This window comes from Lipotes vexillifer, unplaced genomic scaffold (genome assembly GCF_000442215.2).
Source record: "Lipotes vexillifer unplaced genomic scaffold, Lipotes_vexillifer_v1.1 scaffold445, whole genome shotgun sequence".
Classification (NCBI taxonomy): Eukaryota; Metazoa; Chordata; class Mammalia; order Artiodactyla; family Lipotidae; genus Lipotes; species Lipotes vexillifer.
Genome location: NW_006774995.1, coordinates 2,752,646 through 2,777,747, shown reverse-complemented (window position 1 = coordinate 2,777,747; position 25,102 = coordinate 2,752,646). Strand labels below are relative to the sequence as shown.

The following is a 25,102-nucleotide window of genomic DNA, read 5'->3' as shown; positions in this document are numbered from 1 at the left end:
ACCAATCTGCCAGCACGTTAATCCTGGACTTCCAACCTCCAGAACTAATAACAGAATGCCCAGTCTTTATGTGATTCATGGCTGCCCAGAAGGAAGATTAAAAATCCAGACTTCTTCAGAGCTAGATATGGCCAAGTGGCTAAATTCTGGCCAGTGGGATGAGAGAAGAAATGATGTGCCTTAAAAGAGAAAGGGTTGCCCCATCCTTTTCCTCTTCCACAGGTACAGGAGACAAACTAAGGTCACAGAGCCACCAGAAGAAGGAGACTTGATTCCTAATGTGCAGAGGTGCTGGAAGAGAGAGAAATCAACCCTCTCAACCACAGCTGAATGGCAAAGGAAGGAAGGAAGGAAGGAAAGAAGGAATTAGAAGAGAAAGAAATACTGATGATAAGGAATGGGAAAGAAATAACTCTAATAATTCACATCATATAAAATAAGGTCCTGACCTAGGCATACATGGAGGAGTAAGAAGGACTTAGAGATATTATGCAGAAAATTTAACAGAATTTTTGATGGATTGAATGCAGGGATAAAGATGAGAGAGAAATCAAGTGTGATTTCCGTGCTTCTTGCTTTGCAATGGAGAGAAAATTGTGCTACAAACTAATATGACTGAAGGAAAATATTGGTTTGATATACTGAGTCTGAAGTTCCTGTAAGAAATTAAGTTAGTGACATCTAGCAAATCTTGGGTATATAAATATCATGCACGGAGGTATTAGGGTTAGAAATTCCCTCATTCCCTCATTCATTAAATGATTACTGATTAAGTGACTACCAGGTGCCAGGCACTACTCTAGGTGATTAAATTAGAGCAGAACAAGCAATGACCCTTCCTCCTGAAGAATATATTCTAATAAAAGAGACAGTAAATAATAAAAATAATAACAAATAAATAATAAATAGAGAATGATTAAGGTACTATTTTGACAGACTAGGTAGGGGAGGTAGGGGATCTAGATAGAAATTACTTAAAAACAAGGGAAAAAGTCACCTCAAAAGAGAACAAAAGAGAAGAGAGCAAAAAATGAAAGTGTGGCAGTACTCTGACAAGTCAAGGACCTTAGGAAATGTTTCAAAGACTATTTTCATTTATATAATGAAAGGGGAAATTTTTCTCAAGGGTTTATATAACCTACTGGATAATCCTTTTTAAAAATGTTTTTCTAAAATAACTAAGTTCATCAATATTAAATGATAGATAAAAATCAAAATAGGTAACAGCATTTTTTAACATAATGGAACATCTCTGGAATGCTGAAGCAGTGTAACATATATGAAAGAAGTATATCATATAAGTTTTTTATCAAAAGAAGACTACCATACATAAACAGCTAACAATATAATCCATTATACACTATTAAGAACTTACTTTTGTAATATTGGGCATAAATGTTAAAAAAGTTTCATTCTTTGTTCTACGTGTTGTATATGTACAATTTCATATAAACTTATTTTTATGTATGCCTCTGTAGATAGTACTGGCTAAAAATTTTTGTAGTGCTTTATAAATTTCAAAGCAATTTTATACCCATTGTAGATATAGAAGATCTTTAATTTTAATCAGATACATAAATATCAAATATTTTTCTCATGCATGTATTGAAAACTGCAACATTTCTAAATCTATGCTATGCATCACACTTTATCATTTTGTTCTAAGTTCCAGTTACCAATTTAAGTTACAGTAACCAATCTGAAGTGACTGAAAACAAAAGTAGTTATACCATTTCCTCTCTATAATAAAATGCTTTTGAATATCTAATGTAGGACACAAGATACAAGGAGTTTCATGGACTTTCTAAAAAGGAGGAATTGGTATGTACAGGTAAGATATGATGTGGCCTACAATACTGTCAAATTGATTGTATGGAAATAAGAAAGTTTTACTACAAAACGAATGACTAATTAGAAACAATAGAATTATGTTTAAGAAAAACTATGCAGTTTTATTTTATTTTTTAAAGAGAGACAGAAGAAGTAGTAGGGTATGGCTGAATTTATGTATAGCTACAGCTTCTGCTTTTCAGTGGTATGATCAATAGTTTTTGGTTCATTGCTAAACTTGAGTGTTCTCTACAAATGAATAAGCTTCTCTTACAGCAAGTATGTTTTCTGTATGCTAAAATCATCTGTTTTCATCTGTAACATAATTACCATCCATTGCTTACTTGATCTTTAAGTATTATCATCTGGTATCACATTTTCATAGAATTTGCCTTCTTATTAACTGCTTGTACAAATGATCTTCCAGTACCATGAAATATAGGGAAATGGAGAGAGGGGAAAAAAATGTGCTTATGTAGTTTTGGTCCAATCATTAACATTGGACCATACATGTTTGAGATCAGAATAATTTTTATTCCCAGAAAAAATATTAATGTCATTAAAAGAATAGCAGTTGATTTTGAGGCAATAAAATTCATATGATTATGTTTTCATATTTTGTGTGTCTGTTAAATACAGTTTCCTGTACTCAAATAAGTATGCTGCCCTGCCTGCTGAGAGGTGGAGATGGAAAAAGATTGTAGAAGACATTCTGAGAAGAGTGAAAAGCATATGTAAAAACAAATAATCAAACAGTCATGTTGTATTAAGTATTAATGCACTATTATAACCACTCAGCTACTGTACCTCTATAAACTCATTTTCAAATTGTGCAATGATTCGAAAGGTTTGAAAATGGGTGCAGAATAAAATCCCCAACAATTTTTATGTATGGATCATTGAAACATACTCTATGCTGATTTACCCTTGATAGATAGATAGATAGGGAAACAAATGTAAAAAGAGAAAGACAGAGTTAGCCTCAAACATGCTCTAGAAAGTTATCCCAAAGACTGTCAGACATAACTCTGTAGTTTTATCTATTACCTCAATAGAAAAGTTCTGTATTCTGTTTCTGCTAGGAAATAATGGAAATTCAAACTGTGGTTATGATTGCTAGGGGTATCATTAAACTAAAAACCCTCAAATAATTCCACCTTCTTTCTGCTATTCTGCAATCTCTTTTTTATGCGTGATCCATCTCTTCAAAAGAAATTTTCAAATTTATTTTTCTTCTTGTTATTGAGGTTTTATGGGAAAAAAGCCTCAAGTAATCATACACACATGCACTCATATTCATAATATCAGGATAAAAACAGATGCAATGTGATGCAAATCCTTGGGGATTATAACTTTCAGAAGTATTTGAATCCTAATTGAGATTTCTTGAATTTAAAATATACATATTTATATATACATGAAGAGTGTTCAGTAAAAGATTGTAGAGATTTATACACAGTATGTGTCTGATATCTCAAACAATTTATCCTCTTTTTAATGTAGAAGAAATGCCCATATCTCTAGTTCATATACTGTAGTCCTTAGGAAATATAACTTCTAGAAAAATCAACAGAAGACAAAACTCAAGTTGCATTAGAGGTGTAATTGTATGAGAGGGTGGTTGACAACTCTTCCCCATCTTTTTATCTTATGGAAAACACATTTTCCAGCTACAAAAAAAAAAGTTTCTTGAGTATAGTTAAGTGATGCAGGGTGTATGAGAACGTTAGTCATTTACTCTTTCTTTGCTCTCGTGAGGCAGCTACCTCTTTTCTTGAGCTCTAGAAAAGAATTATTTGGACACTTAGAAATAATGCTTTTCCCATCCCACTGTCCACCCATCACTGAATTCTACCTCAGGTTGACAGGGAAACTACATTTCAGGGTATGGCTGTGTGTGAGGAGGAGAGATTTCAGCTGTGTGGGGTCACTAGTGGAATATCCCATTTACAAGAAAAAAAAAAAGAAAAGAAAGCCTCTTCATTTATTTATACGTAGTATTTTAGGTGACCAAAAGCCCTAGATAGATAAAAAAAAAACCACATGAATATTTAACCAAAAAGATTATTTCAATAGGCTAGTTATAAATGACAGTGCATATATGTATATATAATAGCTATAGACTGCGTACCTTGAACAGAAAATACACATTGATAGTCTGCATTGCAAACTTTCTTTAAAGCACTAAATACAATATCAAGACCTCTGTCAATGACAGCAGACGATTCCAGGCACTATTTGTTTCATAATCCTATATCTAGCTGACTTTACTTCTCTGAAGATCAAGATACCAGCAAATGCTGAACGGGAGCAGGAGAGTCAATCCTTGTTTGGATAACAAATTTCCCACAAAATATCTCCCCAAGCCCCAAGGAGCTGTAGTGATGTCATATCCGTTGTCCAGGTCTCCACACCTCTCTCAGCTGTTACTCCCTTTATCTTTTTCTTGGGTCAAAACTTTTGAGGTGGTCTGGCTATATAGCCGCGGGAGAGAAGGTAAATTGGGGCGCGCGGCTTGGAGGAGCTTCAGCACCTCGGTCAGCGACCACTGCAGCTCAATCCACTCCTAGAGCTCGCGGACTCCCAGCCCTGAGAATGCCTGCGGAATGATCGCCCCCCAGGGCGGCTGCCGCTACTGCCGCTACTGCCGCTACCGCTGCTGCTGCTACTGCTCCTGCCGCCGCCTCTGTCCCCACTCAGCTCTGACTGGCAGGCAGAAAGTGCAACTGACGAAGGAAAGGTCTCTGCAGTGAGAGTGGAGTGGCTACATAAAAGAGAGTAAACAGGGGCAAAAACCCAAATCAGAATGCAGGCGGCATCCAACCTACTCAATCTCCTGCTGCTGTCTTTGCTTGCTGGATTAGACCCTTCCAAGGTATGGGCAATATTTTAACTCTTGTTTGAAATAAATGTGCAATATGTAACAGACCGACCAAAAATGCATTTAATTATGGGAAAAAAAAAAAAAAAAAGCAGCATGCAAGACAGCTCTTCCAGCTATCTTGTGGTGTCTGGCGTATCCCCACTGCTTGGAAGATAACAAGGTGAACTACCCGAGGAATAGCTCCACAAGGTAGAGTCCCGGAGAGAGGGGGGGGAGGGACCAGGAGCGAATATAACGTGTATGGGCAGCGGGCAATGCGGCTCTTGGGAGAATTTAGCTTATTTGGTATCCAAGTGTTTAATGTTCTTTTCTGAAGTCGGACGGGTAATGCAAAGGACTTAGCAGTTAAAATAATGCAATTTGTAATCATGTATTAGGAGATGGTGAACCGTTTCTTTGTTGAAAGCAGAGAAGCGTTTTCCAGCTGATCCTGGTCAATAATACTCCCATCGCAGACGTGCTGCGGTTTGTGTCCAAAACATTTGGGATGCTGCTTGTAACACACAGGGCAGAGCAGCAGAGCTCCACTCTCTGCCGTGGTTGAGAGGCATTGGTGAAAGGGGCTTGTGTTTGTTTCTCTCTTTTCATTAAGGAAATTACAGAGCACTGAGGAAGTTCTGATTACCAGTGCTAAGAAACAGGAAGTGAGAATCCTTTCAAACTAAGGAGGGCAATAGGAAGGATGAGTTGTCTCATATGTGTTGAACTCTGATAATTATCCAGTACTGGCAATTAAAGTGAATGCTAACCTCTTTTGATAAAAAATCAGAAAATATGGAGAAATATTTTCAGCAGTGTATGAGAAAAGTCTTGAGAATAAAGTGAGATAATTTGAGAGCTTCAGCATTCTAAGAAAATCATAACTATCTGGAATAAGATATAATGCATCTAGTAAAAAGTAAGGAAATACAATTTCAAAAATTATTTTACTTCTTTAACTGGTCAAGAGCAATTTGACACAATAGGAGAAATTATGTCATGTTCTAAAACCATTTAAAGTTGTATTTTGGAATATTGTAAACTTATTTTAAAATAACTGTGTAATGTAGAGAAATTGTTTCTTTTCATAATTGAACTAAGCTATAACCAAGCATAGCCTAATACTGTGGTTGACTGAATACTTCTAGGCCTAATATAGTATATAGTGAAAATTTAGAATCATATCATCTATGCTTATAATTATTTCTGTGTACTTTTTATATTTAGAGAGACCTGATAAGAATAAGATCATTTCCTTTTAAAGCTATGGTTGTGATATTAAGACAAAATAATAATTTTGTCTTAATATCCTTAATGGGATATTTCATACACTAAGGTGTAGCTTTAACGCATTTTACATCTAGGTACAAAGTGTTGATTCTGCTTTCATATTTTTTCATCTTTCTTTTTCTTTTTTTTCTCTGGATCTATAGTAACATATTCCATTGCCACTCTCATTATATTATGATTGTTACAACTTTGAACACATTCTACTATATATCTCATCTGAAATATTCTTGGTAAAACATTTTTAAAAAGCAAAGCTAATTACTGAGTTACTGCATAAAAAAATCACTTGACTTAAAGTGAGTTTTATCATTCTTTAAAATGAATTCGGAAATGCAGAGCTTTACTGACAACTGCATGTTTCATTTGATTTTTCTGATATCTTTAAATGCATAAATATCTTCACTTCTTGTACCCCATTCTTTCCCAAATTAAAAATGTATCAACAAAGAAGAGCTTCTAATAAATATTGAGATAAATTCTCCAAATAAATGACCTATTTTTAGTTGTGATCTTTTTCTAGTATTAATAAGTTTATTTCCATGTATTCAACAACAGAAAACTTTTCTTCAGACTTAATTTTGGCTGTTTGGTACAACTGAGCTGAGAAATCCAGGAAAGGAAAGGCATACATTAACTTTTCAAACTGTCCTTTTCAGTTTCTAGATATTGCAATACAGTATGCAAAGAACAGCAGATAGTATTTGTTATCTGCTACATGACAATATAGAGAATATTAAAATGTTCATAGCAAGTGATTTTAATGTTGTAAAAAGGTCTTTGGACTAGTAGACAAATTTTGTTTAAAAAAGTGAATAAAACTACTTTTGTTATGTTTTATCAAACTATTGAGAATCACGAAACTATATCATCTCCCCTCCCCCAAATCACAAATGGCACCACTGAATTCTCAAAATGATTGTCAATTAGGTTATGAAACAGAAATTTTCTCCAATTTTATTTTTTTACTAACTACTTAAGGGTTTAGATAATAAAATTAACATCCATGATGCAAATTACGTTTGGCAAAATTGAAATTAAATTCCAATAATACAGTAGCACAAAATACCACAGTTTGTGGACAAATAAGTAATAAGTGATGAAACTTAAATATACAAAAATTCTAAACAGCTAATAAAAATATTTTTTATAACGTTAGCACTGATATATTTTAAAATCATACTTTTAAATAAATTCATTTAAGTATTCTTCTATATTATTGCATTTTATATTTATACTACACATAAATCATGCATGGATACACACAAACTGGCAATATAGTAGAGCTATTAAAATTGAATGGACTTTTTTAGGTACAGGATTGTCACATATATCAAATATGGGAAATCTAAATTTTAGAGAATGCTTATTATATATTAATTTATCTGAAACAAAAAGGCTTCTAACAACAGTACCAATTCCATTTCATGGAAGATTATATAATATTTATGTTTATGATCATTCTTCCTGAGACTGAAACTTACAGATCATATATGACATTTTATAAAGTGCTTAGGTATCACTATCTTACAGCAAGATAAATCACTTGAAAGTCAAATTTATTGTTAAATTTTTAAAAAATGCCCAAACATTTATATTCACAGGATGAACTTACTTTCAGCATCCACTTACTTTCTTTTCTCTCATTTAATATACCAGAATATTGGTAAGATTAGTATTTTCTTTCAGTAAAGGAAGGCAATTCAAAAAAATCAATTATTTGTATTTTTATATAGACAGATTATCAATTTTCCTCTCAAGAAAATCATGAGAATTATGTTTCCTTAATTAAAATCATATTAACAAATTTCCAGTTCCATTTACAAAAACTCATAGGTATATCCCTTTGCCCTTTTTAAGAGATATTAATTAGTTAATTTCATTTGTAATGGAGTATCTGAACTACAGGCAATATGCCAAATCATCATTCATCCAATAAGTAAATTAAGAAAAACCAAAAGCTTGTAAGAATTCAATTATTGCTCGGTTTTATAGCGAAAGGACAATTTCTGTGTAGGAAATTCCTGAGGGCGGCTGCTAGATGGCATCTCTGTGCTTTTAAACAGAAGGCACAGAGTTTAGTAATGACCTTGATAGTAGGAGAGTGAACCTCTTTTTCTTTTACAAGAAGATTTTTAGCAGACCATTATTTGAACATTATAACAAAACAGTAAACCCCTGAACTAGAACTGTGAAATTTCTCTGCTCTGCAATGCTGAATTATAAAGAAAGGAGGTATAAATGTGACTGTGCAGATTTCAAATAGAACATTTACACTGGAGTCAGACACTTGGGGAACAGTTAAAAAGAGGTGACATGGGCATAGCCACACATTGCAGTGACTGTTATACTTTTAAGCAGTCATACCTGTGTGATAAATATATTGCAAAATGCCCCAGCATGCTTAGATTGAGAAAGCATTCACTTTCTCCTTACTTAGAAATATATTAAAGAACTTATCACCATGGTACTTGCTGACACTACAGACATAAAGTGAAACAATGATTCAGCAGTAATCTTCAACACCAAACTGTTTTTTCTATCTAAAACAAATCGGCCAATTAGAACTCTTGCCTTAAATAAGACAGTTGCTTTAAGCCATATAAACACAATGGGAAGTAAGGGAATTTCAATAATTATATTGTTATATGCTTCATAACATAATATACCATGTATAACTGCCTTTGTGTTTTGGTATTGCTAAAAACAAAACCATCAAAGACCTAAATTGGCTAGAGGTGGCTTTAGTACATAAATCTAGTTAAAGTTTATTTTCTTATAACTTCAAAATGAAATTGATAAAAGCAAAAACAGCAAGAGAAATAAACTGAGATCAGTATGAATTTGCTTTAAAATTCATCTTAAAAATCTATCTTCTTGGGCTTCCCTGGTGGCGCAGTGGTTGAGAGTCCGCCTGCTGATGCAGGGGACACAGGTTCGTGCCCCGGTCCAGGAAGACCCCACATGCCACGGAGCGGCTAGGCCCGTAAGCCATGGCCGCTGAGCCTGCGTGTCCGGAGCCTGTGCTCCGCAACGGGAGAGGCCACAACAGTGAGAGGCCCGCGTACCGCAAAAAAAAAAAAAAAAATCTATCTTCTCCTGTATCTCCTGTATGCCAGAGACATCCCCTGTACAACAGGATCAACTCAAATTAGAACAGAAAATATGCATCTGGCAAGGATCTGTAACTACATACCAATAAACCCGGATATGGTAAAAAATGAAAAGCTCAACACAGCCCACCTATGTTTTGAAAGTGCAAATGACTTTGCTACTCTCGTTTTATTCCATCCTTATTAACCCAATTAAATATTTAGTTTGGAATGTATTCTTTCTGACTCTTTCTCTTGGCAACTTGAAAAGGTTAAAATGGTACTGTGCTCCTTTATTTTTTCTAAAAAATTCTTATTCCATGTAATTTTGCAACAATTCTCTTTAGAAAATGACTATTGTGATGATCCATTCTCTGTTGGGAGGGAAAGCAGCACAAGAGTGAGAAACAAAAGGGTCAGGATTCAGACAAAGTCTTTCATTTTTCATCCCTAATTTGCCACTGATATGTATATATGTGTTTTTATTATATATATATAATAAATACTTGTATAGTTTATTATACATTATATAACAAATACACACACACACATATATAACTTTGGGAAAGCTATGATCTCAGTTCTCTCACCTGTAAAATGAGGAACCTACATGCTCTTTTTTAAATTTTATATTGGAGTACAGTTAATTTACAATGTTGTGTTTCTGTTTTGTAAATAAGTTCATTTGTATCATATTTTTAGATTCCACATATGTGATATCATATGATATTTGTCTTTGTCTGACTTACTTCACGCAGTATCCAGTCTTACATTTAGGTCTCAATCCATTTTGAGTTTATTTTTGTGTATGGTGTTAGAGAATGTTCTAATTTCATTCTTTTACATGTAGCTGTCCAGTTTTCCCAGCACCACTTACTGAAGAGACTGTCTTTTCTCCATTGTATATCCTGCCTCCTTTATCATAGATTAACTGATCATAGGTGTGTGAGTTTATTTCTGGCTTTCTATCTTGTTCCATTAATCTGTAAGTCCATCTTTGTGCCAGCACCATACTTTTTTGATTACTGTAGCTTTATAGTATAGTCTGAAGTCAGGGAGCCTGCTTCCTCCAGCTCCATTTGTCTTTCTCAAGACTGCTTTGGCTATTTGATGTCTTTTGTGTTTCCACAGAAATGTGATATTATACACAGAAAATACTAAAGATGCTACCAGAAAACTATCAGAGCTCATCAATGAATTCAGTAAAGTTGCAGGATACAAAATTAATACACAGAACTCTCTTGCATTTCTATATGCTAACAATGAAAGATCAGAAGGAGAAATTAAGGAAACAACCCCATTTACCATCACATCAAAAAGAATAAAATACCTAGGAATAAACCTACCTAAGGAGGCAAAAGACTTGTACTCCAAAAACTATGAGATGCTGGTGAAAGAAATTGAAGATGACACAAATGGAAAGATATACCATGTTCTTAGATTGGAAGAATCAATACTGTCAAAATGACTATACTAACCAAGGCAATCTACAGATTCAATTCAATCCCTATCAAATTATCAATGGCATTTTTTGCAGAACCAGAACAAAAGATCTACACGTTCTTAAAACTTCTTTGTTAAACTCTAGGATGACTCTATGCTATGGTCAGTATGTGTGTGCCCCCTCCCCTTCCCACAAGTCATATGTTGAAACCTAATCTCAATGTGATGATATTAAGATATGGTGCCTTTGGGACGTGACTGAGTCATGAGAATGGAGCCCTCATGAATGAGATTAGTGCTCTTATATAAGAGGCCCCAGAGAGATAGCTCCCTCTTTCCACCATGTGAGAATATAAAGAGAAGTCTACAACCTGGAATAAGGAGCTCACCTGACCATGCTGGTACCTTGACCTTGAACTTCCAGCCTTCAGAATTGTGAGAAATAAGTATCTGTTTATAAGCTGCCCAGTCTGCGGTATTTTGTTATAGTAGTCCAAACAGACTAAGATATTCTATTTAATACTATTTGATCATTCATTAAAAATTAACAGATTCTTTTGTAGAGTATAGCTTATAAGATCATAAATTTGTGAGACCTGAGGGCTTCACTCTCATGACATAATCACCTCCCAAAGGCCCCACCTCCTTATGCCATCACCTTGGGCATTAGGATATCAACATATGAATCTGGGGGGAGACAAACATTCAGACCATAGCAGTAATGGAGAAATGACCATTTCTATGAACACAATTTCTTTGCTCTTTTCTCTTGGATTGCTTTTCCAGTCCCTCTGTTTATACTGGTTTCCCTGCTTTTCTCAACAGAAACTTCTATAAAATCCTTGAAAAGACCTGGCCCTTAATTAGACACAACAGCATTTCTCCTGATGCTGCTCATCCAAATGCAAGTCCACCTGAGTAACTCAAGAATTGATTCTCTCATACGAAGGGCAAAAATAGATGAGAGCAATTGTATAATATCTAGGATAGACCCTACCCATGAACACCTAATATTTAAGAAGAAATATACTATTTCAAAAATACCTGCACACCATACCTTAGTGAAGTTTAACTTTTAACTCACTTGTTACTTACTCAAGAGGTTGCAAACCATTTTGGAGGAAGAGGGGTCCAAGACACAAAAACAAAATTAGACCAACTCTGTCAATAGTGCCAGTAATTTAAATGGTGCTAATAAAAATACTCAAAAATATTGTCAAAACAATAGATTTTTCTAAAAACACATCTTCTGTGCTTTAAAAACAAGGTGTTGTAAAGCATAATCACAAAGCTATGCCTTCTGTTATTCTCATACCAAGCCTTCAGCAGAATAAAAATAAATTCAGAGAAAAGGATCACAGATGCTGCTATGTTCATGCTTTTGCCTCTCCCTGGAAAGCTCTATCCTTCTTCTCCATATGTCAAAAATTTACCTATATTTTAAGATGCAACTCAAATATCATTTCTTCCATAAATCCTTTGCTGACACGCTCTGCACCCCGGGAGGAGATAATCCTGATAAACTAAGAACTCCTATAAGAAAAGAATGATGTTTTATTTATCTTTACATCTACAGCCACTGGCACTGTGTCTGACACAGAATAGGTGTTCAATGAACACAGACTGAATTGTATTTCTTCCCCTCCCAGATTTATAAAACACTCTATTTCCAATCACTCTTACTATACTTACCACTTTCTTTTTTTAAAAAACTGGGTATTTATTATATTGTGTCTCCCCTACTAAATTATAATGTAGCTGAGGGCAGGCTCTGTGTCTTGATCATGATCTTATCATTTCCTATCTATCAGCTAGCACAGTGCCTATTCAGATATAATATTTATCAACATTTGTTGAATGAACAAATGAATAGATGAAGAAAAAACGTTAAAATCCTATCCTAGGCTAAATAACTTACGGATATAATCTGTGTTTTTGGCCCATGCTCTCATCAGACAATATATTAGGGGTAGGGAAGTAAGACAAATTTTAAGAACCTTGTTTTTAAGGGTTGGAATTCATACCAGGTTATTTATCTTGAAGAATGCTGCAAGATGATGTCTTTTAAATTTTTTGATTAATTTCCTGTCTTACCTCACCATCCTTAGTGCTATTTTTGACTTTTGGTAACTCCCTGGGATGCTACAAATTCAATACTCTTGTGAATTACTTGCTGTGTTTCATAATGCTTGTTGGCAAAGTTAGCATATCCTCTTATTCCTTGGTGTATCTATAAGTGCCCATTTTATTTGCATAAGTTTATGAGTCTAAACATTTTATTAATGTGTGCTTATTGTTTTGACTATCTTTATTTTATGTAATGTCTTACCTTATTGGATAAATTAGTGTATTACCTATATTTTTCCACCTCTTTTAGGGACTGAGTTATTTTTTTAAGGATCTAAAATATTCCATTGAAATTATTATCTTACTATATATTCTTATAATACCACAATAGGAAGAGAAGTAGTACTGGCTCCATATTTGTACTGCATTTACTATATGAGCACAACACTCCCAAAGAGAATAAAGTTAAATGATTAAAAGCAAATAGAAGTAGAGTTAGATTTATCTGAACTAAATATAATCAGAAATTCAAATTTTTATAATTAACTTTGTAGGTTAAAATGCTCTGAAAAGAAATATCAATAATAAAATTGTTTCAACAGCACAAATAAACAGCTATCTAGATAACTCCATAGGAAGGACATAAATTGAATAGAAGATCCTTTTCATTTTTCCAGCTAAACTGAATGTGATTAGGAAGCATTATCCCCGGATGATTTAAATAGCATTACTAGAGAGATCAGTTCCAAAAGACAGGATTTCTTCAAATAGAGATCAGTACTGGTATGTTGATTCACTGGCACCAAAATGTCACTGACGAAATGTTGCCTTACAAAAGATGCCGTTGCTTCTGGGAATGATCTTTGTCTATGGCTGCTTATGGAATTGTTTATCTAGTGAGTATTTTCACACCTACATGCAGTTTGGGGCATGATGACTACATCTTAGTGCATATTATTGTAGTACTAAACAAACTGAAATATTATCCAGCCCAAGACACACTAAAGACTTTTTACTATACTCGTTGTTTATTATTTATATTTTGCTACAGATGTATTCTTCTTTACAATAAGCTGAGTGCTAGACCAAGTCAGGGAATAAAATGACTCTAGTTTGACTGCCATATACCTTAAAAGATTCCAGGGATAAGTAGGAGGAAATGTACAGAGTGCTATGAAGATCACGCCAAAGAGGTAGTTAGTTATTGTAACATATAGTGACTCAAAGCAGGGCATATGATACTTGAGAGTAAGGAATCAAGTGGGTTGAAGGAGTCAATATTTACTAGTAGTGCCCCCACTGGTGCCAAAGCATGATGACTTCCCTGTCAGGCAAAGCAAGAAAAGACTCCAAATCTAAATATTTGTGCTAAAATAAAAATGGATATTAAGAAGTGATGAAATTATAAATGAGCTTACATGCAGCAGGAAGGTGAACACATTCAAATATAGTTAAAAGAAAAAGAAAAATTGAGGGGAGGTAAGCATTTATTTACACATCAAGGATGCAGCTTTTAAAGATGATATATACAACACATCTGCCAATGCTTATTTAAGCATTTCAAGTGACGTTTATTGCCCCCTGCCAACACCACACACGCAAACACACACACACACACACACACACTCCTACACAATGACTGCATTCATTAATCTGAGACCTGGATGCCCTTCTATTACAAACTGTTTAAAATAGGGTCTCTGGGGCTTCCCTGGTGGCACAGTGGTTGAGAGTCCACCTGCCGATGCAGGGGACATGGGTTCGTGCCCCGGTCCAGGAAGATCCCACATGCCGCGGAGCGGCTGGGCCCGTGAGCCATGGCCGTTGAGGCTGCACGGCCGGAGCCTGTGCTCCGCAGCAGGAGAGGCCACAACTGTGAGAGGCCCATGTACCGCAAAAAAAAAAAAAAAAAAAAAAAGAGTCTCTAATTTAGTTCAACTGATCTTTAATATCTCTTGGTAAGAAGAAATAGAAGGAAGAAAAAGGCATGAAAGCATTCTTAAATTTCTTTTCCTTTTTTATTTGCATCTAAACACTGCAGATAGAAATAAAATAGAAACATACTTCATTTTGTCCATTTGTACATGGTCATTGCTTTTGGAAAAGATACCTCTCAAGGGACTCAACCTAATTAACATTAATTTAACATGTAAAATTAAGATAAAGGAAGAGAGAAACCATATCAAATTCTGAGCAAATTATATAATAATTAGGAAATTAGAAAGTTCATAGTGGAGTGAACAGAGTACTAAATTAGGAGTTAGAAAATCTGAGGCCAAATATCAACTCTGCAACTATCTAGTTGTATGGCTTTGGGCAACTCACTAAACTTTTTTGGTTTCCATTTCCTCATGTAAAAATTAAGGATGCTGAACAAAATGCTCTTTTGTATTGGTAGGTCATCCTAAAATGGCGTACATTCATCTCTTCTAAATGTAGTTCATCACCCTTTCATCCTCCTTCCTTCTGCTCACAGACTCTCAGATTGTTAAAATTAATGATACAATCTAGGCTTCGTCTACTTTACTGCTGAAAATTAAAGTTATGTCATTGAGCAGACTATAACAATTCAGTTGTACACAGATAGTGACACACAAAAATAAATGTCAAAATGTATCAGGTCATTCCATATCCCAAGCATTACAGCATATTTTACATTTATTTTGTATCATTCCATTAGCTTTAGAAGATTTAATGAAAAACAAATGAGCGAACGACATTGTGTATCTACTGTCTTTATCTGACAATAGTTAAACTAAAGAGACTCTCAGAGTTACAGGAAATATAAAGGCCATCTATTTAAATTCTGCATAAGGCAAAACTCTCCTCTATAACATAACTGATGGATGGTTAGCTAGCTTATGGCTGTGTGTTTCTAATATTGGGGAGAAGAACAGTATTCAAGTAATTAGACTACTTTTAATCAAAAATAATTATTAGAAAGTTTTTTTATTGAGTTAATACTGAGTTACAATTCTTTATGTGGCTAAATATAGAAAGAAAAAAAAGTATATGGTCTGTAGTAGACAGAATAATGTCCTCCCAAAGATGTTCATATCCTAATCCACAGAACTTGTGAATATGTTACCTTATATAGCCAAAGGGAGTTTGTATATTTGACTGAATTAAGAAACTTGAAATGAGAAGATTATCCTGGATTTTCTGATGGGATCATGTAATCAAAAAGGCCCTTTTTTGTACAGCAAAGGAAACGATAAACAAAATGAAAAAACAACCTACAGAATGGCAGAAAATATTTGCAAATGAAGGCGACCAAGGGATTATCTCCAAAATTTACAAATAGCTCATGCAGCTCAATATCAAAAAACAAACAACCCAATCAAAGAATGGGCAGAAGATCTAAATAGACATTTCTCCAAAGAAGACATACAGATGGCCAAGAGGCACTTGAAAAGATGCTCCACATTGCTAAGTATTAGAGACATGCAAGTCAAAACAACGAGATAGACCTCACACCAATCAGAATGGTGATCATCAAAAAGTCTACAAACATTAAATGCTGAAGAGGGTGTGGAGAAAAGGGAACCGTCCTACACTGTTGGTGGAAATGTAAATTGGTACAGCCACTACAGTGAACAGTATGGAGGTTCCCTAAAAAACTACAAATAGAGCCACCATATGATCCAGCAATCCCATTCCTGGGCATATATCTGGAGAAAACATGGTTCGAAAGGATACATGGATTCCAATGTTCACTGCAGCGCTGCTTACAATAGCCAAGACTTGGAAGCAAACTAAATGTCCATCAAGAGAGAAATGGATAAAGAAGATGTGGTACATATATACAATGGAATATTACTCAGCCATTAAAAGGAATGAAATAAAGCCATTTCCAGCAACACAGATGGACCTGGATATTATCATACTAAGTGAAGTAAGTCAGACAGAGAAAGACAAATATCATATGATATTGCTTATATGAGGAATAAAAAATATAACACAAATGAACTTATTTACAAAACAGAAAAAGACTCAAAGACTTAGAAAAAAACCTTATGGTTACCAAAAGGGAAAGGTAGGGGAGAAGGATATATTGGGAGTTTGCGATTGACATATATATATATACACTACTATATTTAAAATAGGTAACCAACAAGGACCTACTCTTTAGCACAGGGAACTCTGGTCAATATTCTGTAATAACCTAAATGAGAAAATGATTTGAAAAAGAATAGATACATGTATATGTAAAACTGATTCACTTTGCTGTACACCTGAAACACAACATTGTTAAACAACTATACTCCAATATAAATCAAAAAAATTTTAAAAAACATACAATTTGGGCTTCCCTGGTGGCACAGTGGTTGAGAGTCTGCCTGCCAATGCAGGGGACACGGGTTCGTGCCCCGGTCTGGGAAGATCCCACATGCCGCAGAGCTTCTGGGCCCGTGAGCCATGGCCGCTGAAACTGTGCGTCTGGAGCCTGTGCTCCGCAACGGGAGAGGCCACAACAGTGAGAGGTCCGTGTACCGCAAAAACAAACAAACAAACAAACAAAAACATACAATTTTTTTTCTTTTTACAAAAAAAGGTCCTTATAAGAGCAAGGACTGATGCTCACAGTCAGAAAAAGAGGAGAAGATGACAGAAGCAGAGATGAGAGAGAAGCACTTTAAAGATGCAGGAAGGGGCCAAAAGCCAAGGAATGCAAGCCACCTCTAGAAACTGAAAGGCCAGGAAAATGGATTTTTCTGTAGTTTCCATAAAGGAATACAGCCTTGCTGACATTTTGATTTTAACCTCATAAGATTTATTTCAGACTTCTGCCCTCCAGAACCATAGGATACTAAATTTGTGTGTTTAAAATCACTAAGTTTATGGTAATTTGTTGTAGCAGCAACAGGAAACTAATACATTAGTCCAGATGATAATAATTAATGTGTAAATACAAAAAAGTAAGTCAGCCAGTCTGTACTGGTGAATATTAAGATTAGAAAGACCATAGACATAAAATTAGTGAGGTCTAAAAATTATAAAGGTAGTATAGAAATTAAAAATCACTTACTAAAGAAGACTTACTAGATTACACATAACCCTAACTGAATTACATGATAGGTTACTGTGTCCCCTAGCTGATATTTGTAAGACACAAAGTGATGTTTGTTGTTGTTAGGTAAAATCTGCCTATAGAATCTTACCCTCAACCTAAGAAGTAAGTGGATTTCATTTCATGTCTTTGCCAGCATAGGACTTTTTAAAAGCATTTAATTCCAGATTCTTTGTCCTGGATTTATAATCTACAGTGAAAATAAAAACTCTCTACCAATGATTCAGTAAAATGATGACGACAGCTCCTTCTTTTTCATCAGTCAAATCTGATTTACTAAAGACATTGGCACGTCTTCAGTGCTGATTTTGAAAGCAATTTTGTTTAGAGAACCAATGCATGTTACACAAATAAAGGCACAGTCAAATATGATGATTGCTTAGTAACATTCCACATACCATAAGCAGGATCCACCCTTTTTACATGCAGTCAAGAAATACACTGTTGAATTTGCTAATTTAATTTTAAATAATTGAGATTTGTTTTTAGCTTTAAGAAAATTTGTAATATGAGAAAATAATTAGTCCAGAAATGAATGATTACCAATGATCTTAAATATTATACATGATAAAGTAGTTCATTGGCATTCATATTGTAATAATTTTTTCAACAAATCCTCATACCTGACACTGTTCTAGGAGTTGGAGATAAAAGCACTTTTAAAAAGGCACAGTTACTATTCTCAAAAAGATCTTAATATTTTCTACTGGAAAACTCATATAGGTATACCAATAATTGTAGTACTGTAATATGTCTTATAACAGTGACTTGTATGAGATGCAAGTAGGGCATAAAGAATGGACACCTTCAGTAGACTGGGACATAAAAGAAAACTTCCTGAGGGAGGTGATGCTTAAAGGAAGATCAACTGGGCAATGAAAGGAAAAAGATGGTTATTCCATTAAAAGGCAAGAGCCTGTATGAAGTCACAGAGATGTAAAAGAGCACTAAAGAACGTTTTTATGTGACTTAGCTCTTTTGCTGCTAATCATATGGGAAGTAAGAGAAGCTGATGCAGATGAAAAACAAATAGAACTAGTGGTAGCATTAAATTCTTAGAAAAATGACTAGCTAAAGGGTCTAAGACTTAACCTGACCAGATTTTTAAATATATCTGGACTTGAATTACCTTAACCCAAAACAAATAAACAAAACAAAATGTAGTTATATTAGAGTCCTCCAGAGAAACAAAACCAATAGGATGTATGTGTGTATATACACAAACATATATATATATATATATAAAATGTATGTGTACATAATACAGCAAACATCATATGTAAAAATATTTATTATAAGGAATTGACTTATGTGATTATGGAGGCTGATAATTCCCAAGATCTGTAGTCAAGAAGTTGGAGAACCAGGGGAGCTAATGGTGTAGTTCCAGTCAAAAAGACTACAGACTCAAAACATAGAAGGAGCCAATGTTTTTAGTATGAGTCCAAAGGCAGGAAAAAAAATTGATGTCCCAGCTCAAAGGCATTTAGGCAGAAGGAATTTTCTCTTACTTAGCCATTTTGTTCTATTTAAGACTTCAACTGATTGGACAAGGCCCACCTACATCAGGGAGAGCAATCTGCTTTACTCAGTCTACCAATTCAATTGTTAGTGCCATCCAGAAACACCTTCACAGGCACACCCAAAGTAACATTTGATGAAATATAGGTGCACACCATGGCCTAGTCAAGTTGATACTTAAAATTAGTCATCACAGTAATAAAATTTAGAACAATCTATATAGCTAAATATCTAAGTGTCTCTGTATTATATCTATCTAATCTCATCTCTATCTTCAAAGCTAGTTTTTAACCATCTACCTATCTTAATTATCAAAACAGAAATTACTGAGAATCCCAACACATACCTTACCCCAAGATATCTACAATTTTATTTTGATTATCTATCCCTGCCTTGTCCATATCATGCTGATTGGGCTCCCATGAAAGTCGTGACTGAAGATTCTTTGAATCATGGATTGCATCACCACCACCATGCATGAAAATTATTATTACTCAATTATTAAAATTATTGTGAATCCTTTGGTCACAAGTCTGTTGTCAGGACAGTTTCCCCTAAATAAATGATGTATTATATTTTCATCTGGTTACTAGATGATTTTGGCTTAGTTAAACTGGTCTGCAATTTAGCATCATCTTAATTTTTTAGTCAAGTTGCACATTGATTTCAAATTCTATTGACCAAGGACTTCCCTGGTAGCACAGTGGTTAAGAATCCGCCTGCCAGTGCAGGGGACATGGGTTCGAGCCCTGGTCCGGGAAGATCCCACATGCCATGGAACAACTAAGCCTGTGCGCCACAACTACCGAGGCTGCACTCTAGAGCCTGTGAACCACAACTACTGAGCCCGAGTTCCACAATTTCTGAAGCCCGTGCACCTAGAGCCCATACTCCACAATAAGAGAAGCCACCGTAAGGAGAAGCACGCGCACCACAACAAAGAGTAGCCCCCGCTCGCCACAACTAGAGAAAGCCAGTGTGCAGTAATGAAGACCCAACGCAGCTAAAAATAAATAAATAGATTTATTAAAAAAATTAAAAACCCCTTCATTAAAAAAAAAAATTCTATTGACCAGTTTTTTTTTTTTCATGATTCAAAGCTTATTCATCTTGGACTAAGAGGAATTTCTTTCTTCTTTCTTGTTTTTCCTTTGCCCTCCTTTTCCCCCTCCTTTCTTCCTTCCTTCCTTTTTCACTTAATTTCTTTCTTCTTTTCTTCTATTCATTCCAAAAATACAATAAAACCCCATCATAATGTTAAAATTGAGGCCCCAAAGTTCAAAACATGTAAAATGGGTTGCCATGTTGCAACAAAGGCAACAAAATGACTAAGGTAAGCCTGCTATAGAAGTTTGGAGCCAATCACTGACTGCATGACATGTGCATCACTAGGGACTTGTGAAAGATTTTCAAAGTAGTTTTAGAATGTCTGCCATGTACCTAGAACTATCTGGAATCTAAAGACATAGCAGTGACCAACAAGACAAAATCTCTGCCCTCATAACACTACAGACTAATAAAAAATAATAAACAAACAAATAAGCAAATATATGTCAAAAAGTAATACATTATGTGGAAGAAAAACAAAACAAAGAAGAGTGAGAGGCAGCGGCATGTTGCGGGGTAGTGACAAATAGAACAGGTTCCACAGTAAATGTGATACTTGAGCAAAAACATGAAGAAGGTGAGGGAGTGAACTGCACAGATATCTGGGAGAAGAGAATTCCAAGCAGAGAAAATTTTAAGTACATATTTAGAAAAGCAAGAGCATACATGGCAATTTTGGGAAAGGGCAAGGAGACTAGGAACAAGGAAATTGAGCAAGAAAACTAACAGAAAATGAGGCCTGATCATGTGGATCCCTGTAAGTGGTTTGCTGGATTCTGAGTGGGATGGAAAGATTTTAGTGGGTTTTGAGCATAGATGGGTATGAAATACATTTGTCTTAATAAGACCACTTTGGCTGTTGTGTGAAGAATTTACTTCTAGTGTTAAGGGAAAAAGTAGAGAGACCAGGTGGTATAAAAAACTAAGTTAATGTTGATGGTGGCTAATAGAATGTGTAAACGCACTGGAAATTGGTTATGAAAGGTTGTTGACTTAGGCCACTGGAAAGAAATATGTCTCCTGAGACGCAAAAAAAAAAATACTGGGAGAGGAGACCAGGAGTTTGATTTTGGACATGATAAGTTTGAAATGTCTATTAGACATCCAAGTAGAGTTGCTGAGTAGGCAGTTGGTATTTGGAGTCCAGTAGAGAGGTCTGGACTGAATATATCATTTTGGGAATCATCAATATCTAGACAGTATTTGAGCCAGTGAAACTGGAGGGGATCACCAAGAGAAGTAGCCAGACCACTAAGCCTCAAATATTTAGAGCTAAATAAACTAGAAGAAGATACTGTCCTGAAAACAATGTGAAGAAAATGTCTCAAGGAGAAAGATTTATTAAATTACTAAATTATCATATGCTTCATATGGGCTAAGTAATATGAAAACTGAAAATTATTCATAGTCTTTAGAAATGGAAATCATTGATGACATTGATAAGTGGTTTCAGTAGACAGATGGTGGCAAAATCCTCATCCTAATGGACTCAATAAAGTATGGAAGAAGAGCAACTTGAGATGACAGATATAAACAAGACTTCCTAGGAGTTTTGCTATGAAGAGAAGAGAAATTGGGTATACCTAGAGGAGGATATGGCATCAGGCATGTTTGTTTTTGCTGATATCTAAAATTAGATATAGCATGTTATAATGCTGATTGGAATAATCTATGAGAGGTTAGTTTTAAATAGGAACACAGAGAATTCTATGGAAACAAGTAGAAAGACAAAGTATACGTGTACAAATGCTGTTGGTAGTTTAGATAAGGAAGTGCAAGCACGTGGAAGCGCTCTTGTAATTGCTTTTATCTTCTCAGTGAAGTAGAAGGCATGGGTATCAGCTGAAAGTGAGAATGAGTTATTGGTAGACAAAAAGAATGCCCTCAAAATTAGGAGCAATGAGGACTTTTCCACTGCCAGACTTAGTGATAGAGGAGTGTGGCAAAGGGCTTGAGATTACTTTAGAAGCAGCTGTTTACTCAGAGGAAAACCTGAGATTTCAATAAAAGTGAAAAGGAGAAAGAAATTTTCAGGGAAGTGAGTAGACATGAGGGAATGTCACCGCTGAATGATTGTGAGTTTCTCACATGTTGCTGTCTGCAGTAAATCAATAATGACTCTTTCATGTACACTGAAAGACAAGTCTCAGTTTTCCCCAGGAAATAGTTATTTTTTCACTGACTTTATGAAAAGGTTTAGCAAGTTCAAATATCTCCAGATGTGGAAAATGTGCAAAGCCATAAACTAGTTGGAGGGCATTCAACAAAGACTATAGTAGAAAGTAGAAAGATGTATCACTCCCTTCCCCCTCACTCTGGGCCAGATTTATCTTAGATGTCACATCATACTCAAGGGAAGACTCATCCACTGAGCCTTAGAAGTTGATATGGAAAGAATGGCAAAGCTAACAGCAAACAGGGTTACATATTTTAACTGTAATGGATCAAAACTCTATCCTAAAAATTACCTTGGAATATTTTTAAAGCACTAAAAGAAAGTTGTCTCACTGACTGATATGGGGGCTGTCAGTTCTAAACAGCAATTTTCCAGTGTCCAAGAGGACATGTTATTTCAGCCTCAAACACAGGAAATCTGGGTTTACTTTTGTTTCTTCCATAAATCCTGAAACCAAAATGAAGTCTTATTTCAGTGTACTACATTAATGGAAAGAAATGTGTAGTTTGTTATATTTAGCAATTTACTTCTGCTCTAGCATATGCTTACAAAGACGTGGCTCACATATGGCTCTTAATCAATTATATAATGTCTTTCTAATTATCCAACAAACAAAAAAGAAGAAAAATGTTAAGTTTAGTTTTATGTGACTAAAGCAAAACAAAAACCAAAAAACAAAACCCTCTGTGACATTCTTCTCATTTCCCTTGCTATTGGATGACATTACAATAGAGTGAAGGTGTAAGGTAATGTAACGATGTTGAACTAAGAAATGGGAAATGGAAAATGAAAGCACGTGCCTGTGTATGTGTGCATGTGTATTCGTGTATGAAAAAGGAAAAGTTTCATCTGGTAACTACTATAGTAAAGCCTCAACAATTGAAACTAATTACACCAACTATGGAAGTAAGTGAACAGCATGAATTACAAAATATTTATAAATGCAGCTTATTTCCAAATCACATAATAATCTAAGTTACTCCTACAAATTTTACTTGAATCTTGCCTAAGAGAGATCTTTAGCACCTATTACAAAAAATAGATGAAATGACTTTCAAATTATCCTATCAATTGAATAAACAGGAGTGATTTAAATTTCCCATCAAAATTCCATTTACATTTAAAAAAAGCTTGTTTCCTTCCTTCCTTACTCCTCTTCTTCCTTTTATCATCTTTAAAATGATAAAATGTCATCTTTAACCTGTCACAATTATTACATGGTCCAAATGACAGGGAATTGTAAAAAATAATGTTTATTGATTGAAATTGTAATAAATTACTTGTCTGGCTTGAAGCATGTTACTTCTCTCTAGATCATACATTTCTCAGTAATACAGTGGGGAAAATAATACCGCCCTCATGGGACTAAATGAAGGTTAAATAAGATAATCTTTTGAAGCACCAAGTCCAAGGCCTGGCATTTAGTAAGTGCTGAATAAATAGCTGCTTATTTTTCAGTAAATCAGTGTTCAAAAAATATTGCTTGTGCTATATGTCCTACTTCTTAATTAAATGTGCTAAATTTGTTACCTGACATTACTCATCTAGTTTCTCTTATCCAATTTTACATTATTCCCAGTATATCTTAGGAAAACAGAAAATACATATTCCTTTCAGAAACTCTCTTCCTGCCCCTGCCCTCATCCTCATAAAGCTTAGATTATCTTTTGAAACAGTGGTGTGGAAGTGTTTATATTTAGGGGACCAAAAGAGAAAAGAGAAAGTAACATTCTTCAAAACAGAAAAGGCTATGTCTTTAGGAATAAATCAAGAGCACAGTTATTTTAAAAAATAACAACCAATGATTTGCCGTAAGAGTTGACAAAAGAGGGGTGGAAGGAGGCAATTTTATATGTTTTATCTTTACTCACTTACAGATCGTCTCTGATCTCTTGAACACTGCTTGTTGGTATTAAAAATCTTTTGCATAAAGTAGGACAGAATTGGATTAACAAATGGCCCCTAAAGTCCCTTCCAATTCTGAGACGTATTTCAATTCAACAAATATTTGCTAAGCACATGTTCATTGCAGGTCCCCCAGATGCTGTGATTTTAGTTTGTTCCAATCTTCTATGCACTTTTTGTACTCATGGATTTATCCAGAATCATAGTAAGTGCTCAAGGAAAAGAAAAATACAAAAGGATCTAAATTTCAGTTGACTATGGTTCAGCTCTTTAGCAAAATCGAATATATCAAAGAACTCAAAGATTAATTAGATGCCAAATAATGTATGTTATTTAACCAAAAAAAATAAAGATGCCAGAATAGAATAAAATTGGTTAGGTTACTAATTATGCAAGCCTTCTCCACTTGTGCTTTTTTACAAGGTGGAAGAGGTGTGGGTGCAGCTAGAAATCAGCAATAATCTTTCCAGTCATGGCATCCATCCAGTGATCAGATGGTCACTACAATCCACCTGGATACATATGATTCTCCTACATATAATATCAGGTTACAGTTCCTTAAGTGGAATTTAACCACAAAACAGAGTAATTTGAAATTATCTAATTATATATTAGGTAAATTTATTTTAAAAGGCTAATGAAAAAGTTTAAAAAAAGCCACAAACTGCTAATTACATATTGACTGTATTGTGCCCTAGCATTTTGTGGACTCTATCTCTTAATCTTGTATTCTTTTCTGT

The 25,102-nt window shown here is 34.8% G+C and overlaps 1 protein-coding gene across 1 annotated transcript in view; it reads left to right on the top strand.

The window, feature by feature from the left end:
• Positions 1–4,208: 4,208 nt before the first annotated feature.
• OLFM3 (olfactomedin 3) overlaps positions 4,209–25,102 on the top strand; it is a 197,018-nt gene continuing 176,124 nt past the window's right edge. Inside the window, exon 1 of the mRNA XM_007449624.1 lies at positions 4,209–4,705. Coding sequence (XP_007449686.1) covers positions 4,637–4,705 — 69 coding nt within the window. The 5' untranslated portion in view covers positions 4,209–4,636. The remainder of the gene's footprint in view (positions 4,706–25,102) is intronic.